Here is a 23,787-nt window from a genome sequence, read left to right as displayed (position 1 = left end):
CAATGCCAGCTTCATCAATTTGTTTGAAATGAAAAATGTACGTGGGCCTACGACCCACCATGACTTGATTCAGTTTTTGTTTCATTGGACAAAACTTGACCAAACCCTGAGTACTTCATAATTTTTCAAAAATTTTGTGCACTATTATATGTTTTTTTTTTTTATATTTTCTTGTTCATCACCACAAATTTTTTATCTCGAATAAATTGAGGTAAATTATATGAATCTATAATATAAATTAATTAAAATTCACTGCATACTTTTTTTTGTTATTCATTTCCATATAAAATTAGGTCTTAATTCATATAAATATTATCAGTGTTCTATTTTAAAAACCGGAGCGAGATCCTAATCGGGTTCTATTTGGTAAACCTAATCAAGTTCTTTCCTACATCTATTCGTCTTAACCCATATGGATATCATTTTAAAAACTATGATGAGATCCTAATCGAGCTCCATATACTTAATCAAGTCATTTTCTATTAGGTGTTCAATTGCGGAGTAAAACTCAACTCGAACCGATTCTAATTTAGCTCAAAATTTTTTTCCTACATCTATTCGTCTTAACTCTTATGGATATCATTTTAAAAATTGTAATGAGATCCTAATCGAGCTCCATATACCTGATCGAGTAATTTCCTATTAAGTGTTCAATTGCGGAGTAAAACTCAACTCGAACCGATTCTAATTTAGCTCGAAAGTTCTTTCCACATCTATTCGTCTTAACCCATATGGATATCATTCTAAAAACTGTAATGGGATTCTAATCGAGCTCCGTATACCTAATCAAGTCATTTCCTATTAAGTGTACAATTGCAGAGTAAAACTCAACTCGAACTGATTCTAATTTAGCTCAAAATTTTCTTTCTTTCTTTTAGGTAAGCGAGAATGAGGGTTCGAGCTTGGATACCACTCATTAGGTAAGTGAGAATGAGAATTTGAACTTGGATACCACTCAATTCTCAACTAAGGGATTGTTGGTAAAAATTTCCTTTCCTATATTTATACAAAAGGAAAATACTGAATATTAAAGAAATTTTTTTTTTTGGGGGATTTATAATAGGGGGAAAAAGCTAAAAATGCAATGTATCTATATGTAGAATTATTTTAAAAAATGGAATTTTATCTGTAAAGGGTATTTACGTAATTGAGCACGGACACTGGACTGAACCTTCAAAAGCGCTAAACACGCTTAACGGCTAAGTTTTCGACGCTTTAAAAAGATCCGTCTCTCTGTTCTCCCAAGTCCCACCACTAAACACGACTCTCGCGATTTCCCAAAAATATTAATATTAAAAATACAGCGAAATTTGTTATCTGCTAATTGGATGATAAAATACAAAAAAAACAGCCTTCGTTTGTTTCGTTGATTGATCATGATCGTGAAATCAGAGGCTCCACAGAGTCACTGGAAACCCTAATACCGAACGTTCGTTTTTCCCTCCATCCTTTTGACCATCTCAAAGAGCTACCAGCTCTCTCTGTCTTTATCTCAACATCTTTTTCGTCGTCAGATCTGATATCTTGACCTCCAGATCTAGGTCTGTCTAGGCTGCTTAAGCTCCACGCGCCGCAACGATTACTTCACGCGCCCGCGAACATGGTGGTGAACGGGAGGCCTTTGAAGAGGATGAAGAGGAGAGTCACGGCGGATCTCCACGACTTCCTGACGTTCCCTTCGTCAGCTACGGGAGGTAACGGGCCTTTCAGGGTGAACGTTAGGGAGTTCCTGACGGAGCACGCGCTGTTGCCTCCGCCTTCGTCGCTGCTGCCACACCTGCTTACGTGGCAGATCTCCTTCCGCGTCGGTGAACCGACGGACGAACCCGACTCGGCCTCGCCCGTCGTGTGCGTCGACGTGGTCGAGGAAGACGTTGCCAAATCTAGATCCGTGTACTGCGATCAGTGCCGAGTTGTTGGTGAGTTGAATCGCCCTGGTCATGCCCCGACCTCGCTTTTTTTGTCACGCAATTTTTGTTTTCTCTTCGTTTCTAGTCTGGACGATTCGTTCCCGGTTACCGGTAAATCCTTAAATTCAATACTTTGCTTTGCTAATATGCTGGTGATGATCTCAGTATCTCACAATAGAACCATATTATTGAAATTAACGACTGCAAAACGACAATTGTGGATTTATCGTGAGAAATGTGAGATGAGATTTTGTAACAAAGATAACCGGTGGGACCCATTTTTTAATGATTTATTATAATGCAATTTTTAAAAAATTTGTCTTGTGGACCCATTTTGACAGTGACATGCCCAGCTGCTTTATTAGCCACAGATTTGCAACGTGGCAAACGTGGAGGCTGGCAGGCTGCTTTGTTTTATCCGTTGTCGTTTAGTATGACCATAATAAGTCCAAAATGCCCCTGTTGTAAGGATTAATTACAATAATGCATTTTATCCCATTTTATATAGGATATTTTATTTTTGGCAATACCTGCAAGTTAGAAAGTCATTATGCGGCTGTAATAACTACTGTAGATTTTTTGTGAATGTAACTTGATGATTACTGGAAATGCGTCTTATAGGTTATGGTAATTATTAGTAAAATTTACATTTACATTTGGTAGTTAAAGTTATTGTGGTTATGGTGTTTGTTAATATTTTTTTTAAAAAAATAAATTGGGAATGCTTAGGCTGGAGTGGAAATCCCGTGTGTAGCAAGCGATACCATTTTATAATAAAGGCGGATGGTGCTTCTATTGGTGGATATCACAAGCCATGCACACGGTGTGGGGACATTCTGCATTTGTCTGAATCCAGGTGAATTGAAGACTTATTTGAAGTATTTATTCCTTCTTTTTTTTGGGTACATTATGTCTTTTAAATCTTTATCTTTTTACTTTTAAGGTGTTTGTACACAATGTTTTCCGAACTGTTTTCATGCCGGTGATGATGAGTAGCTTGTCCTGTTACCATTACAGTGATGCTAATTGTTTTAAGTTGATTATTTACTCTTCTTTCAGGTGTAAGATGTGCAATCATGTAACGACTACGGATGATGTCGAAGATTGGATTTATCAGCAATTAGAGGACACCACCCATCTTTTGCATGGTGTGATACATGTGAATGGTTATGGGCATCTTCTAAGAGTCAATGGTAGGGAAGGAGGCTCTAGGATCCTTTCTGGGTGTCATATCATGAATTTTTGGGATCGACTATGCAAAGCTCTTGGAGTCAGGTTAGACTTCTTGGTTGCAATTGCATCTATGGCTTAATGCTTCGTTCTCTGATTGTGTTGAAGAGGTTAGATTGTGCATTTCCTGTCTAACACTCTAACCTTGTTGGAACTTGGAACCACCTGTCCTTTCGCTGGATTTCGTCTTGTGGAGTTTATATTTGAAAAAGTATTGCCATCGTTCCTCTTAATTGGTGTTATAATTGAAGATTGTCCTGAGATATTGAAGAGTTTTAATTCAGAGAAGTTCACGTGGTCCTATGTTATCTTGGCAATATCATCTCGACTCTCTGTGTAGGAGATCCTGGAAATGTAGAACATTTTGCTTGATATATTTTATTAAAGCATTCATCTGCTGGGCTGTAATTTGTAATATGTATGTAAAATAATGGGATGTGCTATGAATATTTTTACTATTGACATAATTTAGCTGTGTATCCTGATGAAAGGGATTTAGTTATTCTTATATCCTCGAAAAAGAAAATGGATACTTATTGTAATATATTCATCTAAAGGATAACCTTTAAATGTCTTATCTCCTGGTGCTTTATCTGATTGTTATTTTGAATTAACTCCAATTGTTTTTTCTTTTCCTCGCATGAACAGAAAGGTTAGTGTGATGGATGTGTCAAAAAAGTATGGATTGGAATATCGGCTGCTGCATGCAATCACCAAGGGCCATCCATGGTATGGTGACTGGGGATATGAATTCGGCTCTGGTAGTTTTGCTCTCACTCTTGATGCATACAAATCTGCTGTCGAAACCCTATCTGGCATGCCATTGTCAGTATTTCTTTCTCAAGGAAGGCAACAGCCCACTTGGTTGCAGGACAGAATCTCATTTTACCAATCATTATCCGAGCGTCGGGTTGTAAATATTAGAGAACTATTCAGTTATTTAATGAGTTTGATCCACATCGCTCACAAGTCTTCATCAGGGGTAAATACTACCTTCTTTAAAAGACAAGGTTCGTCTGGAATCTCTCGTACGTGGGATAAGAGTGATATTGAACGTGTGAATGAAGCAATATTTAGAGTTCTGCGGGCAGTGAGTGGGTCCAAGTGGGCAAGTTCTCGTGCTCTTAGAGGTGCTGTTTGTAGAATAGGTTCGCCCGATCTCCTTGATCATTGCTTGAAGGAACTAGGAGGTAAGTCAGCTGCTAATGCGATGGTGGTTCATACTCGACAAAATCCTGTTTCTGGTGCTCTAGAGTTCAGGTTAGAAATTGTCCTCTTTCTTGTATGTTTTGCATTGACATATACAAATTGAGGCGGTTAGCACTACCATCGAAACATTTTCAATTCCTTCTGGAGAAATTTATTCCTCGTTCTTAGTTATAAAAATGGCTCTTTATAAATATCAATTCTTGTTTGTGGGTTCACTATGTATAATGGCTGTTCAATTATTGCAGACTTGAACCTGGAAGTCCTCCTGAAGTAATCACCTGTGGCAGTGATTCTTCTGTCATTAAGAGCCCATGCCCATCTTTAGAAGTCCTTATGCAAGACCTTCAATTTTTCTATGAAACTATACATCACCCTCAAACCATATTGAGCTGTTCACCTGAGGCAACAAGGGATCTTGTGATTTGCTCAGCTGAGAAGCTTCTTGACTGCAAGCAATTTGTAAAAGAATACAAGCCTGAGAAGCAAGCGAGTTTGAACCCATCTATTATATGCCTCTCATGCCAGATGGAACTTTCTGATGAATCTGACAAGTTTGCCCCTAACCCACCCCCAGAACTGATTATCTTGCCCCTTACTGCAAGTGTTGCTGATCTGAAGCACGAAGCATCACGAGCTTTTCAAGATGTATATTTGATGTTTAAAAGATTTGAAGCCGAAGAGCTGCTTGGCTATGGTGGTGTTGATGATTCCATCCAGGTCAAGCTTTTGTTAGGGTCAACTGAATCAGTTTGTGTCCGAGGAAGATGTGCAGGGAAGACCGGTCTTAGCAAGTACAGAATGGAAAGAGGGACTGAGAGGTGGACAGTGGATTGCATTTGTGGGGCTAAGGATGATGACGGGGAGAGGATGCTGGCTTGCGATGTTTGTGGGGTGTGGCAGCACACTAGGTGTTCTGGTATTCAAGACTCTTACTCCGTGCCTGCAAGGTTTGTCTGCCATCGATGCAGAGGCTCCGACCACGTGAACAAAGTCAATGGGCAGTGCAAGGATGAGAAGATGACTGATGCAGTCGGTGGTAACAGTAGCAGCTTTGGAAAGAGCTTAACAGCTGATGATGTTCGCTAGATTTTGTATTTTGTAAATGTTGTTAGGAGGGCGTTCCTTTGGCCTTGAATGAACGTGTACATAAGTATTAGGCCCACTAATTTCGTCATTCCAGTTGTTCCTCCTTCCAATTCCTCTCACCTCTTGTTCCCTTTGTATATACATTTTCATCAGATGGTCAGCTTATGGCATGGAAAACAAGAAGAAAATGAGGGGAGAAAACTGAAAGAAAAAAAAATGTTGACGAAGATCAATGGACAAAAATATTTTCTTTTTGGGATATTTTGCTTTGAATTCGTTGTGGTACTGTTTTTTATTAAAAGAAGTCCTCTTATGTCACGGAGCTCTATAGAGCATTCTAGCTCGCCCAAGGGAGGACAGGATTCAAAATGACATGTGCTGGTACTTCCTCGTCCTCTATTCCTCTCCCGTTGTGGTCCTTGTCCCTAAATGACAATGGTGCTCGCTGTGCGTTTCTTCAAAAAACTGGTTTGAGCATACGATGTTTAGTGTGTTTCTCATGTTCGTGTTGCTGTCAATGCATCATATGTTCGTTACGTGTGTCCGGGCTGTGTCGGTGTTCAAATGGGACACCGGGACGTGGCCATTTTAGAGGTGTCCGTGCTTCCTAACTTAACATGTTGAAGGCACTTCGATGATGCAGTTATATTAAGGAGATCTCTCTCCCTAATCTCATAACATTATGGTATCATTGCCACATATATGATGTAGCATAGCGTGTCTGCACCACTCATGGAAGTGGGTGTGGGATTCTACGCGTAAACGCAACTTTTCTTGCAAATTAAGTTGAATCCACTTTGGCACAAAATGACACTCAAAGTAGGTTTCAATATGGAAACCAGCTGCCCACACAATCCTCCACTTCTCCTTTTGACCTTTGATGCATGGAACACATGCAGCTGCTTCATAGACTTTTTTTTTACCAAATCTCTATGCATGGTCGATAATAAAATACTCACCATCTGCTGACAGAGAGCAGGATAATATATGTGTGATATTCAAGTACGCCTACGTTTTATCTTGCTGATCAATGTTGTTTCAAGAATCCAAAGAAATCTAGAAATGTAGAAAAACAGGTCATTGAGTGTTCCCCACTTTCATTGAGGGGTCGCCACTCAGGGCAATGATTCGCCATGTCCTGTATGGTTGTATTGTTTACTTTCTTTTCTTGTTTTCTCTGTCACAAGTTTACCTAATCTTCTTTTAATTATGCCGTTTTACAAATGAGCTAGGTTCCCAATCATTGGTTGCTCGACAGAAATCCTTGTATGATTAGTCAGTTTATGTTTTACTTTTCTTTTATCCATTACTCTTAGCCAATCTTCAAGTCAATCATTTATGTTTACAATCACTAATATGAGCTTTATCGGGTACTTTGACTTTTGCTAATGGTGAATTTGTTACGTGTCGTAGTATTACAAGTAATTACCATGCATTTAGTTCAAGTAAGATTATCAGACATATTGACCTCTGAAATTTGGTGGAAGAAATGGCAATGCCACTATCTTCAACTTTTTTTCATTATCTAATTCATTCTTGAACTTTAATTCTTCTATAAATTATTTGCTTTTATTTAGCTAGCTAGGTACTTATCTGCACATTATTGCTAGCACCACTACTTCACATAAATACAACTTGAGTGTTATGCAGCCCAAAGCTTCTGTAAGACTAAGAACCATGGCCATTGCTAACCTTCTTAGTGTGTTTTTGGTGATGGAGATTATTGCAAGTGGCTTTAGATTTGGAGCAAATGGGCTAAGCATGAACTACTACATCATGAATTGTCCATTTGTTGATCCAATTGTGAAGAACACAGTTCAAAGAGCTCTGCAGTCTGATCCTACCTTAGCTGCTGGTCTTGTCAGAATGCATTTTCATGACTGTTTCATAGAAGTACTAATCACTTTAACTCACTTTTTTACTTGATGATATCACTTTTCATCAACTGATTTCTTTGTTGATATGTGTTCACTATTAATTTGTAGGGATGTGATGGGTCGGTTCTCATTGATTCAACAAAGGGTAACACAGCAGAAAAGGATTCTCCAGCGAACTTGAGCTTGCGCGGCTATGAAGTTATTGATGATATAAAGGACCAGCTTGAGGATCAATGCCCAGGCGTTGTTTCTTGTGCTGATATCGTCGCAATGGCTGCAAGAGATGCGGTGTTTTTTGTAAGAACATGCTCAATTAACGAAAACAGTTCCCTTAATAAACTTTGCATTTCTTCCTTAAGACACTAATAGTGAAAACTTTGTGCATAAGATTTTGACATTAATATAATGATTATGTGTATAATTTTGACAGGCTGGAGGTCCTTTTTATGACATACCAAAGGGAAGGATGGATGGTAGGAGGTCCAAAATAGAAGATACCATCAATTTGCCATTTCCAACCTTCAACGCCTCGGAGCTCATTAGGGCCTTTGGGCAACGAGGCTTCAGCGTGCAAGAAATGGTTGCTTTATCTGGTAAGTTATTATGTGTCGATCATCCTGTTTTACTGGTTCTTGAATTTGTAACGATGAATCGTAACTTCACCTAATAGTCGAGTCTCATGAATCAAAATCCAACTAAGTGATGAATCTTACATCTTGTTGCATGTTCCCGACCCCGTCCACTGCGGGAGCCTTGTGCACGAGAGTTGTTTACCTTTACCTATTTAGCTATTGAAAACAATCATACACCGAGAGTTCTTAAAGTTGAGGGTCATCGTTTTCTATAGGTGCGCATACACTTGGAGCCGCGAGGTGTGCATCCTTCAAGCAGAGATTGACCAGTCCTGATCCAACTTTGGATTCAAGCTTCGCGCAGACATTGTCCAAAACATGCAGTGCAGGAGACAATGCAGAACAACCCTTCGACGTGACAAGGAACACCTTCGACAACGTCTACTTCAATTCATTGGTTAGGAAAAATGGACTGCTTTTCTCTGACCAGACACTGTATGCAACTGCCAAAACCAAAGGGATTGTGAATGGTTATGCGATGAACCAAGCCATGTTTTTCCTTGATTTTCAACAGGCAATGGTGAAGATGGGCACCCTTGGTGTTAAAGACGGCTCGACAGGTGAAGTGAGGGTAGATTGTCGCAAAATCAACTAAGCCATAGTTCTGTATCAAGAAACAAAAAAAGTACCAATTTCTCTTTTGTTTGTGTTGAGATGAACATATAGTGCTATTTATTGTTGTATGAGTATGACAAGGATAATGATCATATGATAGTAGAATGTGAGGTATGAGTCGGATTGAGTTCTTCTAAAGCTGGCAAATGACTCATCCTCCTGTATTGTAATATAATGAGTGTGAAACTTTTGTCTTATCAATCAAAACATTAACATGTCTCATCTTTTTTTTGGTTAACCGAGATAAACACTATACAATTTTATCCTTAGGACAAACTAGTATCATCAAACCTATGTATACATGATAATTGGGTCAAAGTTTAGTTCGTGATCACAAGGATATTGCTCGTAACACTTAAAACTTTTCGAGTTCATACAATTTGGTCCCAGACCATAAAAATTCATCACTAGACTATCTTCCAAGTGGTTATTAACATGCCTTCTATTATGTTACGGTGAGCCCTTGAATTTTGCTTCAACCGTTCATCCAACATCAAGTAACAAAACTTGCGTTTTAAGATCCAATAAGTTGATGTCAAAACTTGCGTTTTAATATTCTTGGGTTTATTGTCAATAAAGATGACACATATACACGTCATAATATCTTTTTTGGAAAAAACATAAACTTAGTCAAAGACTCAAAATAGTCAAAGGTCTTTAGATTTGATTATTTCTAACTTAGTGTCTGAAATTGAAACAAATTATATTAAGGCACCCGTACTACAATTATTTCAATTTGCGAGTCGCGAAGACCCACACATCTCAATCCCAGTTGCGAAGTACCAATCAAGCATTCCGAGCGCTTTGCTTTCAGAGTTTATCTTGTGATTGAAGCATAGTCGGTAGATCTAACAGAGACCCTAATATTTACTTAAGAAACAAAGAAGAGGGAGAAGGAGTGAGAAAATGGATAGGATGAACCAGGCATTTGAGAAGGTGAAGATGCTGGTGGGAATGGAAGTAGAAGACGACGAAGAACAAGAAGCAGCCGATAACAACAGCAGTTTTATGGATGAGTTTAATCGTGAATGCACACTCACTACTAAACAGGTTGATTTTTGTTTTTCGCTGTTTCTGTATCATCGTCTCTGTTCGTTCTCTTTGTGCGTCCGTGTGATACTTGTCCTTCCTGTAGCTCAGCGGTATCATTGAATTTTTCTGTTCAAATTTATAATTTAACCTAAAAGTCTCGAGAAATTAGGGCTTGGATTTAAGATCTGACGTTATGCCTCCCTGATCTTAGTGATTCGCGTTTTCGAACTTTCCTTGGAAGTGTTGTATGTTTTCATTCTCGAATGGTGGAATTGGTTATTTGGCCTGGAATTGATCAAGTGTGTCAGTTCACATCTTCGTAGCTAAAGAGTACATAACTGGAGGTGTCTTGGCAGGAAATTTATTGTTACAAACTAATCATGTAATGAATGTGGAAATACGGTTCTGAAACTTTGTGTTTACGTGGAAGGTTATGGACATCTTCCTGTCTGTCATGACACTTCTGAGACGACTATTTGATGCTTCCAACTCCAATGGTACTTAGGTTGCAAAATATTTGTCATACACTCATACTTCGTGTAAATCGAGTGATGTATAGCTTATGGTTATGCTCCTTGTATGTGTTAAATGTTTTGTGAAAGATTTTGAGAATATGACTTGTAATTTTATATAACCTTTGGGAATCAGGGTAGGAACCCTCATCAGTTTGATGTGAGAGGTCTGGAATTCTTCTAGGCTTAGCTCACTTAGAACTGATATCTATGATGAGTAATCAACAGTATTTTATTTACATCATGCTATTATGCAGGTAATGACATGTATCTTTTAAGCTGATTTGGACAAGCATTTTGTGCTCCTCTATGTTTGTACTTTTGTTCTGTGTTTCTTGGTAACAGGATGTTTTGGGTATGCATGTTACATATTTTTTTATTTACTATTACTTTTAACATTTTCATTCGTTTTCTATACCCAATGAACAGAGATTTTATGGTTTTGCCATATGCTTCGTTGCTGGCTTTACTTGTACGATATTGGTGAGTGAATTTTCGCCTACATCAACTACAGCTTTCTTTCATTAATAGTTTTTTTTATTTTATTGTTTTCTTTCTTTCTTAGTGCTGCCCACACAAGGTACATCCAACTTCTTTTAACATTAATTCAAAATTAGCAGAACACATGGTCACTACTACCTGCAACTTCTTATACATATAGAAATTACAATTAGCTTTACTTTTTGGCTTTTGGTGTGTGTACCATATTATTCCTAATACTTCCTATTCATCACAGTTCCCTTTGTTATTGTGTTCTTAACCACAATTGACAGGAGCAATGCTCTCTTTGTTGAAGAACCAATGTGTTTAATTGATTCTGCGATGAAGGGATGCCCTAGCCAGTTCTTCGTTCCACATTTTACTAATTGATTAAGAGCGATTATGCATTTGTTTGGGATTTTTCAATTTGTTGAATTAACTGCAACTCATGAAGTTTTGGTTTATCAACACTTTTAGGGTTTTGCCTAACAGACAGGGCTATATGGTTTCCGAAGTTAATATATTAATGATTCTTTTTGTCTTGGTTGCATTTTGGTGTCATTCTATGATACTAATTTGCATGATGTTTGCGTCCCCATGTCACAGTCGATGCTGGTTTTCTTTAATCCAGTCAAGTTCGGCATCACATTTACATTTGGAAATTTGCTTTCACTTGGAAGGTATGTTGTGGAATTTTATTATGTGGTTCATACCAGTAATCACTTATTAATATTCTGCCCATCTAAAAGTTAAGAGTTCTCTACCTTGAGCTCTCCTTATTTATGTGGCATGTAAGCTCCTTAATACGGCATATAAGTTTTTATATGACTTGAAAATGTTCATATGGCTCACATGTACAGTTGAACGAATTTTTTTTTTCTAGCCCTGTATAAACTTTTTGAACATTAAGTAAAAGCCCTATGCTTGTCTTTTTGGTGATAGTCTGTTTGAGGGCCCATTGTGAAGTTTTTATCTATTGATGTTGGTTGTGTCGTGGATTCCTTGCTATAGGAATAGGAAACAGAGAGAAACCATATAAAAGTCGATGCTACAACTTCCATTTTAGCTTTCTGGAACATTTTGCATTCTCCTGGGTGTGGGTGTGGGTGTGGGTGTGGTAATTTGTAAAAAAATCTGAAACTTGTCTCAGATTGATTCCATTCCCATTGAGCTTTTTGTTGCATGTAACCATTCAGTCTTTTTCCATTTCAGAGTGAAGCATAATTAGTGTCTTTATTACTCTGTTGTTGTGAATCTACTTATACCATTTATTGGAATGCCTAGGGTTTCGGTGAATATTAGAGTCCTAGGAATGCCTACATTTTATTGTTATCTCTTCGTAGCTTCTTGCTTAATATGAGATCCTCTGTTGGTTTTATTGTGTGGCAGCACAGCATTTCTCATAGGCCCAAAGCGACAAGTGAATATGATGCTTGATCCTGTTCGAATATATGCCACAGCCTTATATCTTGCAAGTATTATTATTGCCCTCTTTTGTGCTCTCTATGTAAGTTTGTGATCCCTTATCTTCTTTTTCTTCACCTTTATTTTTGTAATTTCCTGTGGATTTGCGATTATTTTAAGGCCTCATGTTGTCTTGTATTTCTTTTGACCCATTTTAACAGGTTCATAGCAAACTGTTGACACTTCTGGCAATAATTCTAGAGTTTGGTGCACTAGTTTGGTATGTTCTCGTGTTCTCTTATAGTCTTATTTAGGTTCTGATTTGTGTGAAAGTTCATATTTTCCTAATTCCCCCACCTACTTACGAAGAAGTTACAAAGAAGTTTGGTTAGTCCTATTATGTTCATCAGTCTAATAAGCGGAATAACATTTGCTCCTAATTGTTGTGATTCTACCGGGATAGTTTGTGCCATATAGGACCTTTCATCTAGATCAGTGAGTCATTGTCTATCATATGTTACATTATTACAAACACATTCCTTCTCTCCTCTTAGGCTCTTCTCAGTCTTTATCGTTGCGGTTTTAATCTGATCATGTAATTTGCAGGTATAGCTTGAGTTACATACCTTTCGCAAGGTCCATGGTTTCAAAGGTCATGCTAGCATGCCTTGATACTGAATTTTAGTTTGATTTCCACCAACAGAAAAGAGTGGGAACTTGAATTATTGAAGAACATGATTTAGGCAGATATCATGCAGCCTAGCTGCGGTTGTACAGAGAGGGACAAATTCAGCTGAAGTGTATCCACTATTAACGCCCAGTTTTGAAATGTGAATCATCGATGCATTATCAACTTCCTTCGGTTGTCCTTGTCAAGATTATTGGCTGTGACCGGTCTGTAATAATTTCTTTGCATACTGGGTGCTTTGCATGAAATTGGTTTGGCTGTGTTCAGGGACGTTCACCTTTTTCAGACCATGTGAAGTAGCTAATTTTTGAGCTTTCTAATGCATAAATACGTACAAATGTTGATGGCCTGAGCTAAGCGGCTTGTAAGTTTCATCTTTGCACTTCTCTTCTTTAGTTATTTCTCTCCGTCTGTGATGTGCGGAACTGTGTGTGACACAGTGGTTCCATTCCATTCTTTAGACTTTGGGCTAATGCTTCTATTGGGCTTATTGCAGGCCCATGGGGGTGGCCTTCGCCTTGATTGATTTATTTAATTTCCAGAGTAGGTATGAATATCAAGATTAACAAACTATTATTGTAAGAATTTAAAACAAAAAATGGAAAAATGTAAATACTTATCTTTGAAATATAATACATCTACTAGAGAAGCTCATCGACTTAATCTAATAATGAGCATAAATCTAAAGCAAGTTTTGGTAATGATCCCCATTGATTGGCATTAATTAAGTCTAAATATAGCAGCATTAGCCATCCAGAATTCCCTAAGCAACCCCCTTTGATTGGCATTAATAAGTCTAAAAATAGCAGCATTAGCCATCTAGAAATCCCTAAGCAACCACTAACATGATAAAAGGAAGTCTAGGAATCAATTGCATTGGACTTTAGGTAATATAATTTGGTCATGGAAACAACAATTAGTGCCTAGGTTTAATCATAATTAAACCCACAAACTCTAATTAGCTTTTCTTTTTCTACATGGGCATCCTAAGCTTTAGCATTAGTCAAATCCCATTCAAAAAGAACTAGTTTCACTATTTTCTTTCGGCTTATGTACTCTAATTGTGCATTTGATTGCATCTCTATTCTAAACAATGCTACTTAATTAGGCCGTTATTTTTTCAATAAATATGTTTAGAGCAACTCCAAAGCGAAGTGTTTGAAGTTGCTAAAATGGGGGTGCTAGGAAGGATAGTGCTACTTGTTGCTGGGTCCAATGAAAGGTGCTAAAATAGGATAATAAAATTACTTTTGGGCCATACCCATTTAAAATTAAAGTGCAACTCATTTTAAAACTTAATTTAACTCATCATTGTCCTTCACTCATTCCCTTCAGGTTTAGCATCTTCTCTTCTCTAGACTCTCTCTAGAGAACCCCAAGGTGTTGGGTGCTATTTTACCCCCCTTCTCCACCCCGGTTGGAGGTTGATTTTTGCAGGATGAGGTGCCATAATGACAATTGGAGTGGATAGGACCTGGGTTGGAGTTGTTCTAAGCTATAATTAAATTGATTTTATGTCAAGAGATTTTTGAAGGTTTTGAAATTATACAGATGAAAGACACACAATCTTGCCGTTATAATCCTATCTGGGTTATTGAATCCTTCACAATCATTCCTCATATGCTCATATAATTATCAAATAATCAATGCATTTCCTAGTAATTATGTTTTTAGCCACTAAGAATTTAAGATAACATGTGGAAAAAAAATCCATATATCATAGTGAAAAATAAAATGAAAGAAAAAAAAAAAGAGCATGAACTGCAAATTCATGAACAAAGAAAATTGAAGACTATAGTTCTTAAGAATTTTTGTTGGCATAGTTGTGTTTATTATTGTGCATCCACACTTTGAGGACTCTCCTCTTGATCCCAATCTCTTGACAGAATTGTTGCAGAGCACAATCATCTACCTTCTGCACACTCCAACAAGCTTTCTCTGCAAAATTCAACATCTTTTCCTTTTGTTCTGTTGTGAATTTGGTCCTGAACCTCTTCTTCATCACTCTATGATCATCACCACCTGACCTTCTAATTCCCACAATGTCTTGATCATCTTTCTCATCAGATTCCGAAGGGATTGACCCACTTTTGCAGGGCACTATGCTGCTGCTGCACCCATATGGACATGGTGACTCATTTTCTGTCACTTTCCTGTGAAAATTCCTGTGGCAATTGCAGGCAGAGCAGATGAGGGATTCAAGGGTGCCTTGCTCTCCACTTGGCATGAACTCTCCACACCCATCAGTGGAATTCCCTCCAATTGATGCTGCATGGTTCTTCAGGCATTCCATGTACCTCACTGACTTCTTTTGGTCCTCCACAGTTCCATTAATAATAGTTTGTTGTCTTGAGACTGCAGAAATCTCTCTTTCGCTTGAACAATTCATCTCTCCAACTCTCAGTTGAACCTATTCATCAAGACATAAATGGATATTAATGGACATAAACATATATGTAGGAAGGACAAATGGTGAAGGAAGAGCTTGAGTGTGGGGTTAGCAAGAACAGAGTTTTCATTGTAAATTTTACAAGTGAAGCAACTAACTAATTCTTATATATATATATAATATCCACACATACAATCAAACAAAGAAGGAGATTAAGGGAAGAAGACAAAAGGGGGATTTGAAAAAAATTTTGGAGTGCTTGCTTTGCTTGCAATATCCGTTACCTAGGCCAAGGCCTGTATATGCACACGCATGCAAACCTCTCTCTTTTTATTTTTTGTTATTTCTTGGTAATGATGATTGCAGTAGCTTCGTAGGTTTCTTGTTGTTTAACAATGACATAAATTCATGTCTAAAGTACATGCATAAAACCAGGCTTAATTTCTTAGTTATGGCTAGCTGGGTAGGGCCATTATTTGACAGTCACTATCATTAGGAAGTTATATCAATTTTAATTAACTTGGTATCTTAGTAATCCTATGCATTAGATTTGGTTACAGTGACTGGTATAGTCCTTTATTGCCTCATCGTCATAATATTCAATGGTCCTGATAGGTCATGTCATATGTTGATGTGGTGTACCATAACCAATTACATAGTCACATTTCATAGGTTGTTGGTATCAATTCATGGGTGGTTGAGAATGATTTCAAATTTGAATTATAAACTAATTATTTTAATCTCTACAATTCATGATTTGGCCTCACATCTCATGATTTGTCATGATTCTATTGGTCTTGGTATACCACACAAGTATATGACATGGATTAAACGGACCACTTAATATGATGTCATTAAAGAGCCTTAGCTGCTACATTTTGTGCTTAACGAAAAGTCGAAAACCCAAGTCAATCATAGAAGGCCGACCGATGGTCTATCTCTTTGGGCCTGGCCTAGACAAGGATCCAAATCATTCTATCCACACATGAAAACATTGGGAGCCCACAATCCACTGGAAAAGAAATCCATATGTCTAACTTGGGTTTTCGCTAGGCCCATAAATTGTTCTCTCTTAATAATAATATAGTTAATGTCGAATAAACAAAGCCTAAGATTAATTATTGGTAGATTGAATTACAAATACAGTATAGTCCGGGGTTTGTAATTTCCTTGAGTGATGCGGTGTTTGTAAATTCCTAAACTGTTTTTGTGGAGCTAAATTGAATGTTTACTATCATATAATGAAATGCTATACTACTTTTTGAAAAAGAAAAAAAAAACAGTGTAATTACAGAGTTTCAGAGGCACATATCTCGTAAGTAAAGTTTGCTTTATCTGGTTGTACGTGTAAATTGGTAAGAAGCATAAGAAAAAGTACAGAAATCCAGCTCTGGTGTAGATGATCTCTGCATTGACATTTTCACCTGCAGCACCCATAGACACAAGCAATGGATACAATTGTTCGGGTTGAATGTTCGAATCCTCCCACACGCTAATTATCCTAATTATTTCTTTACCAATGAAGTCAACATTACCAGGAAAAAAAAGAAGAAGAAACCACCACATCAGATTTTCTCATATTTTTCACAGTAATTCAGCAGAGGAATTCATTTCGAAAAACTATACACACACATGTACAGATCACGTTTAATGTCTAAGCGTGTGGTAGGATTCGAACCTTCAACCTATTCGAAATCTTAACGAGTGCCTTTATATAGGAGTTCAGCTCCCTATAAATGCATGATGATGAAGCTGTACATGTATTATCAGCATCAAGCGAAACATTCACATTAACAAGGGATTATTACCCAACAATTCAAACAAACCAGAATACAAGCCAGTCAAGATAAGGCAAGCATAAATTACAAATTACTGAGTACATAGGTGACTTGTAAAGTAAATCTTTAGTGGTTTGTTGTGAATTGATAAGAAGCATAAGAAATAGTACCACATTCCCAGTTCTGGTGGATGAGTTTTGCCTTGGCATTTTCACCTGCCGCACCCATAGCCACATGCAAGGGATAGAAGTGGTCTGGCTCAGGGTGAGCCATTTTCGCATGAGGTGCCTTCTCTACGTACTGGTTCACATCTTCATACCTGCGAGAGGAATCAAATAATCATTTCAAATAATGAAAAGCATTAACCAAAAAAAAGATAACTCCTGTCATTGAAAATAATGCAGATATAGGATATTCATGCAAAAAGAAAACCGCACTCGATGCACTTGTATGCAAGGTTTAATTAAGCATTAGCCCTATCCATATGGATCGGAGGCCACATAAATCCTCAAACATTAGCCATATCCATAAGGAGTGCTGGCATTGTTAGTCTCGCATGTTGAAAAACCACCCCGCCCTTCTCACATCAATGACATTGTCTGTTTTGAGTTATATCAGTTCCTGTGAATATATCGAGCCCACACAGCTAGACCCAAGAAAATGCCTCCTTAAGCGGTAGGGACTTGAATTTATTTAACCTGAACGATGTATGATCTCTAACACTCCCCCACATTGCTTGGCTTTCACCAAGCGACGTGGGATTTGAGCACTCCCATGCAATAGAGGATATAAAAGTCATTCAAATGCATGTACAAGCTAAGGTCATGCATGACATTATTGGAAATATTGTTGCGACTACTTAATACTCCAGTTTACCTTCCTTCAAGAAGAACATCTTTGAGCCAGGTATCGAACTCCAAAGCCCAAGAAGCCACAGAATTGGTACCATATTGGAGGGAGCTTAAATTGTGAGTAGCAGTTCCAGAACCCATGATGAGGACACCTTCCTCTCTGAGAGGAGCCAAAGCTTTGCCCATGTTGTAATGATAAGTTGCATCCTTATCTGTCTGTACAGAGAGTTGGCAAACCGGAATATTGGGCTCAGGATACATCAGCATCAGTGGTACCCATGTCCCGTGGTCAATCCCACGCTTTTTGTCTTCATCGACCTTCTCAAATCCAGATGCATTGAGTAGTTCCTTCACCCTCATTGCCACTTCAGGAGCTCCAGGTGCCGGATACTTGAGCTGGTAAATCAGAAGAAAGAAACCAAGCAAGTATTAGAATACACATATGATATAAATATCTGGTCTGGAGAACTTTATTAGAAAACTCCACTGATTCGTTCCACAGAATTCCTTCAGACCAGATTTCAAACCCTGGACATCTGAGTCTTACTATTGCAGGCATGAATAATGAGAATCGACGAGTATGATAGGCAAAGCAGGGGGTACCTTGTACATGTTCTCAGGGAGGCCGGAGAAATCGTGGAAGGTTTGATTGTTGCCTTTTATAACGCTGAGGGTGGGAACCTTGTGATGCAGTGGGCTTATGTTTATAAAGGCCATTGGGTTGGAAATAACTAGCATCTCCATTTGATTAGTAATTAGGGCACAGGTCCACAAACTTTAGCAAGGGAGGGCTCCTTCTAATGATACATACGAGGCAACTGAGATTGGGATATTTGGTGAACTCTTGTTCTTAGTCTTTTAGGTTCTCTACTCCTCCGGCGGCAGCAAGCATCAATCGGTATTGGGGGTTCTTCCTGTGGGTTCGCAATCTCCTTACTCTCTTGATTTTGTATCTCCTTCTTATTGTGTTTACAGATTAGTTAGCTATGGATTTGTATATCTTTGCTGGAGATTAGTTGTTGATTTCTTGTTTTGGACGATTGAAGTTATCTAGTAGTAGCCATCTGTGGCATTTCCTTGAGGTGATTTGTAGTTGGCTTGATCTGCTGGTTACTTGTATTTCTGTTATTTTGTGGAATTGGCCAGCACTTACGGGAGCTGCATCAAAGTGGTATCAGAGGCAATGAGCATTTGGGACTCTGTTGCTCACGATCCAGGAGACTGGAGTAGGCATTGTGAAGAGGTGCCGGATCAGCTCACTCACCGATTCTATGGGCATGAACACGCCCGTGACGAGAGAACCGAGTGGTACGAGCAGCGCTATAACCAACTTTGGTACGATCTCTCTCCTGAGGCCCAAGCTGAGTTGTTCGAACAACACAACAATCATCCTCAGTCTGACTCCAGAGCTGGTGGGTTTGATTCAAGCTACGATAGTAACCGATGGTATGATCGGTCTTGCGTTCACGATGATAAGAACTATGGGGATGGCAGGTTTGTAGATGTTCAAGACAATGAGTACAACTCCTCTCAATATGTTAGACATTATTCATATGATCGGGATGTCCGAGGCCGTTACCAGCACCGATCTCCAACTGACATAGAAAGTTGGAGCGATTATCCTTTTCAAGATTCGCGCGATTGGGGTGCTAGATATGCCTCCACTGGGAATGATCTTAGAGCCCATGGTTATGATGCACGTAATTGTTATACTCCATCAATCATTCAGGACAGCAAGGCAGCGCATATGTGTGAGGCCTTCCATGTGTTTGATAAAATTCCTGAACGAGTTGTTGCTTCAAGATGCACTACATATGGAGCATCTACCTCAACGCCTAGCACTCAACTGTCAATGTGCTCATATGACAGCGCAATAATACCCCAGATGCAGCAAGATGATATCCTCCGGGGTATTTCCAAGGAGCTACAATCCATAAGTCAACAAATGGGTGCTTGGACCGACAAAGTAGGCATGTTGTTGGAGAACCTTTCTGCGAAACATGATCGTAAGGGTGTAGTACGGGATGAATGCCAATTGAAAGAGGTTATGGAGGGGCTCGGTACTGTTGAACAAAATGGGCTAATGACTGCGACACCAGAAGAAGTTGTGGATGCGAAGATTCAGTCAAATTGTGAAGCCCATGAAGTTGAAAATAACAGTGAGGCAATTCAGCTTGTGTCAGCTGTTCAACATGGAGGTAATCAGTTACAAGCCAAAGCAAACATGGTTGCTTCACAAAAAGGTAACAAATCAGAGATGGTACTTTCTCAGGGTCTTCGTGTGCCTTCGATGGATGTTCTTTATGTCATTAAGGCACCTTCAATTCTTTCGTTGGCATGTGTATTTGGAGAGAAGAAGGTGGACCTTCCAATGGAGCAATCCTTCACGGGGCACAATCCTGGTAAGCACTCTGCTTATGCCACAGTGGCTGAATGCTTCCCTAACAAGGTTGACATGTTACAGAAAAATATTGAGTTAATTCTAGTTCATTGCAACATGGCGGCATGCTCTTTTATTATGTTTTCTTGCCGTGCAAATTTTTCCCTAGTGAAAATTTATACTACTACTCTTGCTTGGGGCATCACCGTGCCTCCTTTTTTTTGTTTGAAAGACTGGTGGCTGGACACAGTCAGTGGAGTGAAACTAAAAATAGGCTTGATAGTTGGGCAAGGCTATTCACTCCTCTATCACTATCTGAAAGTATGACTTGGGATTTGCTTGCTGATACACTGCTGCAACCGAACAAATATTGTTTCTTGATACCCAGTGAAAGTCGGCTAACAATGCGTGATAATGACCATCAGAGACAATTCTTCTATATTATCTATCACACAAATGGTGAAAGGGTCAATAGTTTGAGCAACTTGTACTGGATCTGGGCCTTTCAAGTGCTGAGTAGGCAGTCAATATGGGACATTCACAGAGTACAAGAAGCAGGATATTTGGAACAACCCATGCAGGTGTTTTGTCTTTGCTTTGATCAAGATGAGTTGTATGGTAGTCACTTGTTCTTGCCTAGAAACTCAAACAGGTTGGCTAAGTGGCTCATGCAAAATTTGTGTTTCTTTTGTGGACTAAGGAAGTACCTACAACAAGGCAATGGTGCTACTTGGAGAGTTTGGGATCCTGGTGGACACCATGCTCCAATTCCAATTTATGTAAGTCAATGTTTACTCGACGGAGTCGAGTTCTTTTGGGACGGAGAGAGTTGATGCAGTGGGCTTATGTTTATAAAGGTCATTGGGTTGGAAATAACTAGCATCTCCATTTGATTAGTAATTAGGGCCCAGGTCCACAAACTTTAGCAAGGGAGGGCTCCTTCTAATGATACATACGAGGCAACTGAGATTGGGATATTTGGTGAACTCTTGTTCTTAGTCTTTTAGGTTCTCTACTCCTCCGGCGGCAGCAAGCATCAATCGGTATTGGGGGTTCTTCCTGTGGGTTCGCAATCTCCTTACTCTCTTGATTTTGTATCTCCTTCTTATTGTGTTTACAGATTAGTTAGCTATGGATTTGTATATCTTTGCTGGAGATTAGTTGTTGATTTCTTGTTTTGGACGATTGAAGTTATCTAGTAGTAGCCATCTGTGGCATTTCCTTGAGGTGATTTGTAGTTGGCTTGATCTGCTGGTTACTTGTATTTCTGTTATTTTGTGGAATTGGCCAGCACTTACGGGAGCTGCATCACCTTGGTGTCCCAATGACCAGAAATTACGAGAATCGCTTTAGGCAAGGGACAGAGCTCTCTCTGCTGCCAGGATTTCAGGAAAGTTCGGGCCTCCGATGACTCGTCAACGGCCATCATCGCCGACCCGTGCGATATGTAGAACGTGTCCATTACTGCCATTTATTGATCTCTAGATCGATCGATGATCGAATTGGTCTTCTGATAGACCCACTGTTATTAAGAAATATCAGAAGAGAGTGACACGTGGATGATTATTAGTGGAGCACCTGTTTTTGTCTCATTGGTTTATCATCTGTCTGCTTGGTGGTGTTGGTGGTGTTTTTAGGTGCTGGTTGTTGGCAGAAAAAGGGGAGAATCAAGTCCAGAGAATTTTAAAAAAAATAGCAGGAGGTCCTAGTCCCTCGAAGACTAGAGTTATCTTTCATTGTGCTTTGTTTCCATTTACCTTTTCTGGTTGTAATAGACAAGGGTTCTTATATTATCAATATCACTAGTCGAGATTTGCATCTGTGATTTTTTTCTGTTTCCCTATTTGATTCTGTGACTCTATCATTGGTATCAGAGGCTTCCGATTCTGATATGGTCAAGTCTAGGATGGAAGGCAAGGCTGAAGAGTTGGAGAAGGATGTGGGTGCTTTGAAAAGCACTGTTGATTCCCTAAAATCAGATATGGACTTAGTGAAGTCGTACATGGCAGAGCTGCGGGATTTGCTGCGTATGCGAGAAACAATCGACAAAGGGAAAGAGGGGGAGGACGCTACATCGTCTTGAGTTCCAGAAGAACTAAATCACCAGGAGAAGCATTCTACCTCTGAGTGGGACTCAAACCGGCGCCGTTTGGAGCTGTCAGTTTTCTCTGGGGAAGATCCAACAGGTTGGTTATATCGGGTGGAGCGTTATTTCACAATTAATCAAGTCGCCGAGAACGATAAAATAGTTGCTGCCATTGTTTGCCTTGAAGGGAAGGCATTAAGTTGGTTTCAGTGGATGGAAGTTCGTTCACCCATCGTTACATGGACGGCTTTTCGTTTGGCGGTCTTACGAAGTTTTCGAAGTTCACAGATAGGCAGCGATTATGAGAGCTTGGTGGCGATTCGCCAAACCGGTATCGTGGCTGAATATCGAGAACTGTTCGAGATGATATCGGCGCCGTTACATGATGTGGGGGAGGAAATGCTGGCGGCGGCCTTCATTAATGGGCTCAAGGAGGAAATTAGGGCAGAGGTTAGAATGAGCCCAACACTTTCTCTTGCTGAACTGATGGAGTTAGCCCAGAGAATAGAGGACCGTAATGAAGCTTTGGCCCGAGTCCAACAACCAAAGGCCCAGTCTCGTTACCCATTCTCTACCCCTGTAAGTCGTACGACTCCTTATCCCTCTAGTCTGAGTCGAACTCCGGAGTCTAGTCGATCTATACCCACTCCTAAACCAGAGTTACGTGATTCAAGACCAGTAAATCCAAGTTCAACGGGAGTCAAGCGTGATTCATTTCGCTGGTTAACTGAGAAAGAGGCACAACAGAGGCGTGAGAAGGGACTCTGCTTCAACTGTGATGAAAAATTTCACCCGGGCCATCGCTGTAAAAATAGGGTCCTCCAGGTTTTAATTGTGGCCGATGAGGATGAGAATTTAGAGGCGGACATTGAGGTAAAGAAGACGAGTGAGATTACAGACGGGGTCACAGAAGATGTTGGTACTCTAGCACTTTCGATGAATTATATTATTGGTTTTTCTTCTGGTAACAGCACTCTCAAAATCAGGGGAGTTCTAGCGAGAGGGAGGTTATTGTGCTTATCGATAGTGGGGCATCCCACAATTTCATCTCTTCGGAGGTAGTTCAACTGTTGCAGATCCCTGTTCATCGTAGTCGTGCTTTCACAGTTCAGGTGGGCAATGGTGTTTGCGTGAAGGGGGCTGGAGTGTGTCACGATGTGAAACTCACAATACAGGGTGTGGTTTTGTGGGAATCTTTTCATGTGTTAGACCTGGGCAGTGCCGATCTGGTCCTTGGGATAGAATGGTTACAATCTTTAGGGGATATTTCATCGAATTATCAGACTTTGACCATGAGGTTTAATTTGGCAGGGCAAAGAGTGGTATGGCAGGGGGATCCTAAGTTGTCTAAGACCATAGTCTCTCTCAAGACTATGTTGAAACTTCTGAAGAGTGAAGATATGGGGTTTTTGATTGAGTTTGGTGAATATAAAATGGTTTCTCCACAGCTGGCTGAAGACTTTGTTTCTGAGTTACCTATTGAATCTTTTACAGAGTTACAACAATTGTTGGAGAACAATTTGCTTCTATATTTACAGAGTTATACCCGATTGCGATAGTACTTGGGAATTGGTTGAAAGCTTGAAGTCTCAATTTCCTTCTTTCAACCTTGAGGACAAGGTTGCTCA

General features: G+C 39.4%; 5 protein-coding genes across 6 annotated transcripts; 3 read left to right on the top strand and 2 right to left on the bottom strand.

The window, feature by feature from the left end:
* Window positions 1-1,123: 1,123 nt before the first annotated feature.
* On the top strand, window positions 1,124-5,708 carry LOC120002996 (PHD finger protein At1g33420-like). Its single transcript, XM_038851883.1, has 5 exons — window positions 1,124-1,919; window positions 2,640-2,766; window positions 2,970-3,185; window positions 3,789-4,400; window positions 4,595-5,708. Exons 1-5 carry the CDS (start codon window positions 1,601-1,603, stop codon window positions 5,433-5,435), a joined length of 2,115 nt encoding a protein of 704 aa, XP_038707811.1. The 5' UTR covers window positions 1,124-1,600; the 3' UTR covers window positions 5,436-5,708.
* Window positions 5,709-6,901: 1,193 nt separating this feature from the next.
* LOC120001772 (peroxidase 47) lies at window positions 6,902-8,786 on the top strand. Its single transcript, XM_038850231.1, has 4 exons — window positions 6,902-7,328; window positions 7,421-7,609; window positions 7,743-7,905; window positions 8,160-8,786. Exons 1-4 carry the CDS (start codon window positions 7,080-7,082, stop codon window positions 8,537-8,539), a joined length of 981 nt encoding a protein of 326 aa, XP_038706159.1. The 5' UTR covers window positions 6,902-7,079; the 3' UTR covers window positions 8,540-8,786.
* Window positions 8,787-9,273: 487 nt separating this feature from the next.
* LOC120001216 (vesicle transport protein SFT2B) lies at window positions 9,274-13,049 on the top strand. 2 transcript variants are annotated; one of them, XM_038849440.1, is made up of 6 exons: window positions 9,278-9,609; window positions 10,533-10,586; window positions 11,190-11,263; window positions 11,973-12,090; window positions 12,209-12,267; window positions 12,594-13,049. In XM_038849440.1, the coding sequence occupies exons 1-6, from the start codon at window positions 9,466-9,468 to the stop codon at window positions 12,670-12,672; spliced, it is 528 nt and encodes a 175-aa protein (XP_038705368.1). In that variant the 5' UTR covers window positions 9,278-9,465; the 3' UTR covers window positions 12,673-13,049. The 2 variants fall into 2 exon arrangements, with proteins under 2 accessions (XP_038705369.1, XP_038705368.1); XM_038849441.1 differs by lacking the exon at window positions 10,533-10,586 and having other exon boundaries at window positions 9,274-9,609.
* Window positions 13,050-14,165: 1,116 nt separating this feature from the next.
* On the bottom strand, window positions 14,166-15,177 carry LOC120002916 (zinc-finger homeodomain protein 4-like). The gene has a single exon (XM_038851774.1). It carries the CDS (start codon window positions 15,062-15,064, stop codon window positions 14,477-14,479), a length of 588 nt encoding a protein of 195 aa, XP_038707702.1. The 5' UTR covers window positions 15,065-15,177; the 3' UTR covers window positions 14,166-14,476.
* Window positions 15,178-16,808: 1,631 nt separating this feature from the next.
* LOC120002915 (extradiol ring-cleavage dioxygenase-like) lies at window positions 16,809-21,577 on the bottom strand. The gene is made up of 4 exons (XM_038851773.1): window positions 21,386-21,577; window positions 18,297-18,374; window positions 17,719-18,089; window positions 16,809-17,161 (listed from the first exon to the last, which is right to left on the bottom strand). The coding sequence occupies exons 1-4, from the start codon at window positions 21,542-21,544 to the stop codon at window positions 16,969-16,971; spliced, it is 801 nt and encodes a 266-aa protein (XP_038707701.1). The 5' UTR covers window positions 21,545-21,577; the 3' UTR covers window positions 16,809-16,968.
* Between the last annotated feature and the right edge of the window lie 2,210 nt (window positions 21,578-23,787).

Source organism: Tripterygium wilfordii, chromosome 7 (assembly GCF_013401445.1).
Source record: "Tripterygium wilfordii isolate XIE 37 chromosome 7, ASM1340144v1, whole genome shotgun sequence".
NCBI classification, from domain to species: domain Eukaryota; kingdom Viridiplantae; phylum Streptophyta; class Magnoliopsida; order Celastrales; family Celastraceae; genus Tripterygium; species Tripterygium wilfordii.
This window is presented reverse-complemented; position numbering and strand designations above follow the sequence as displayed.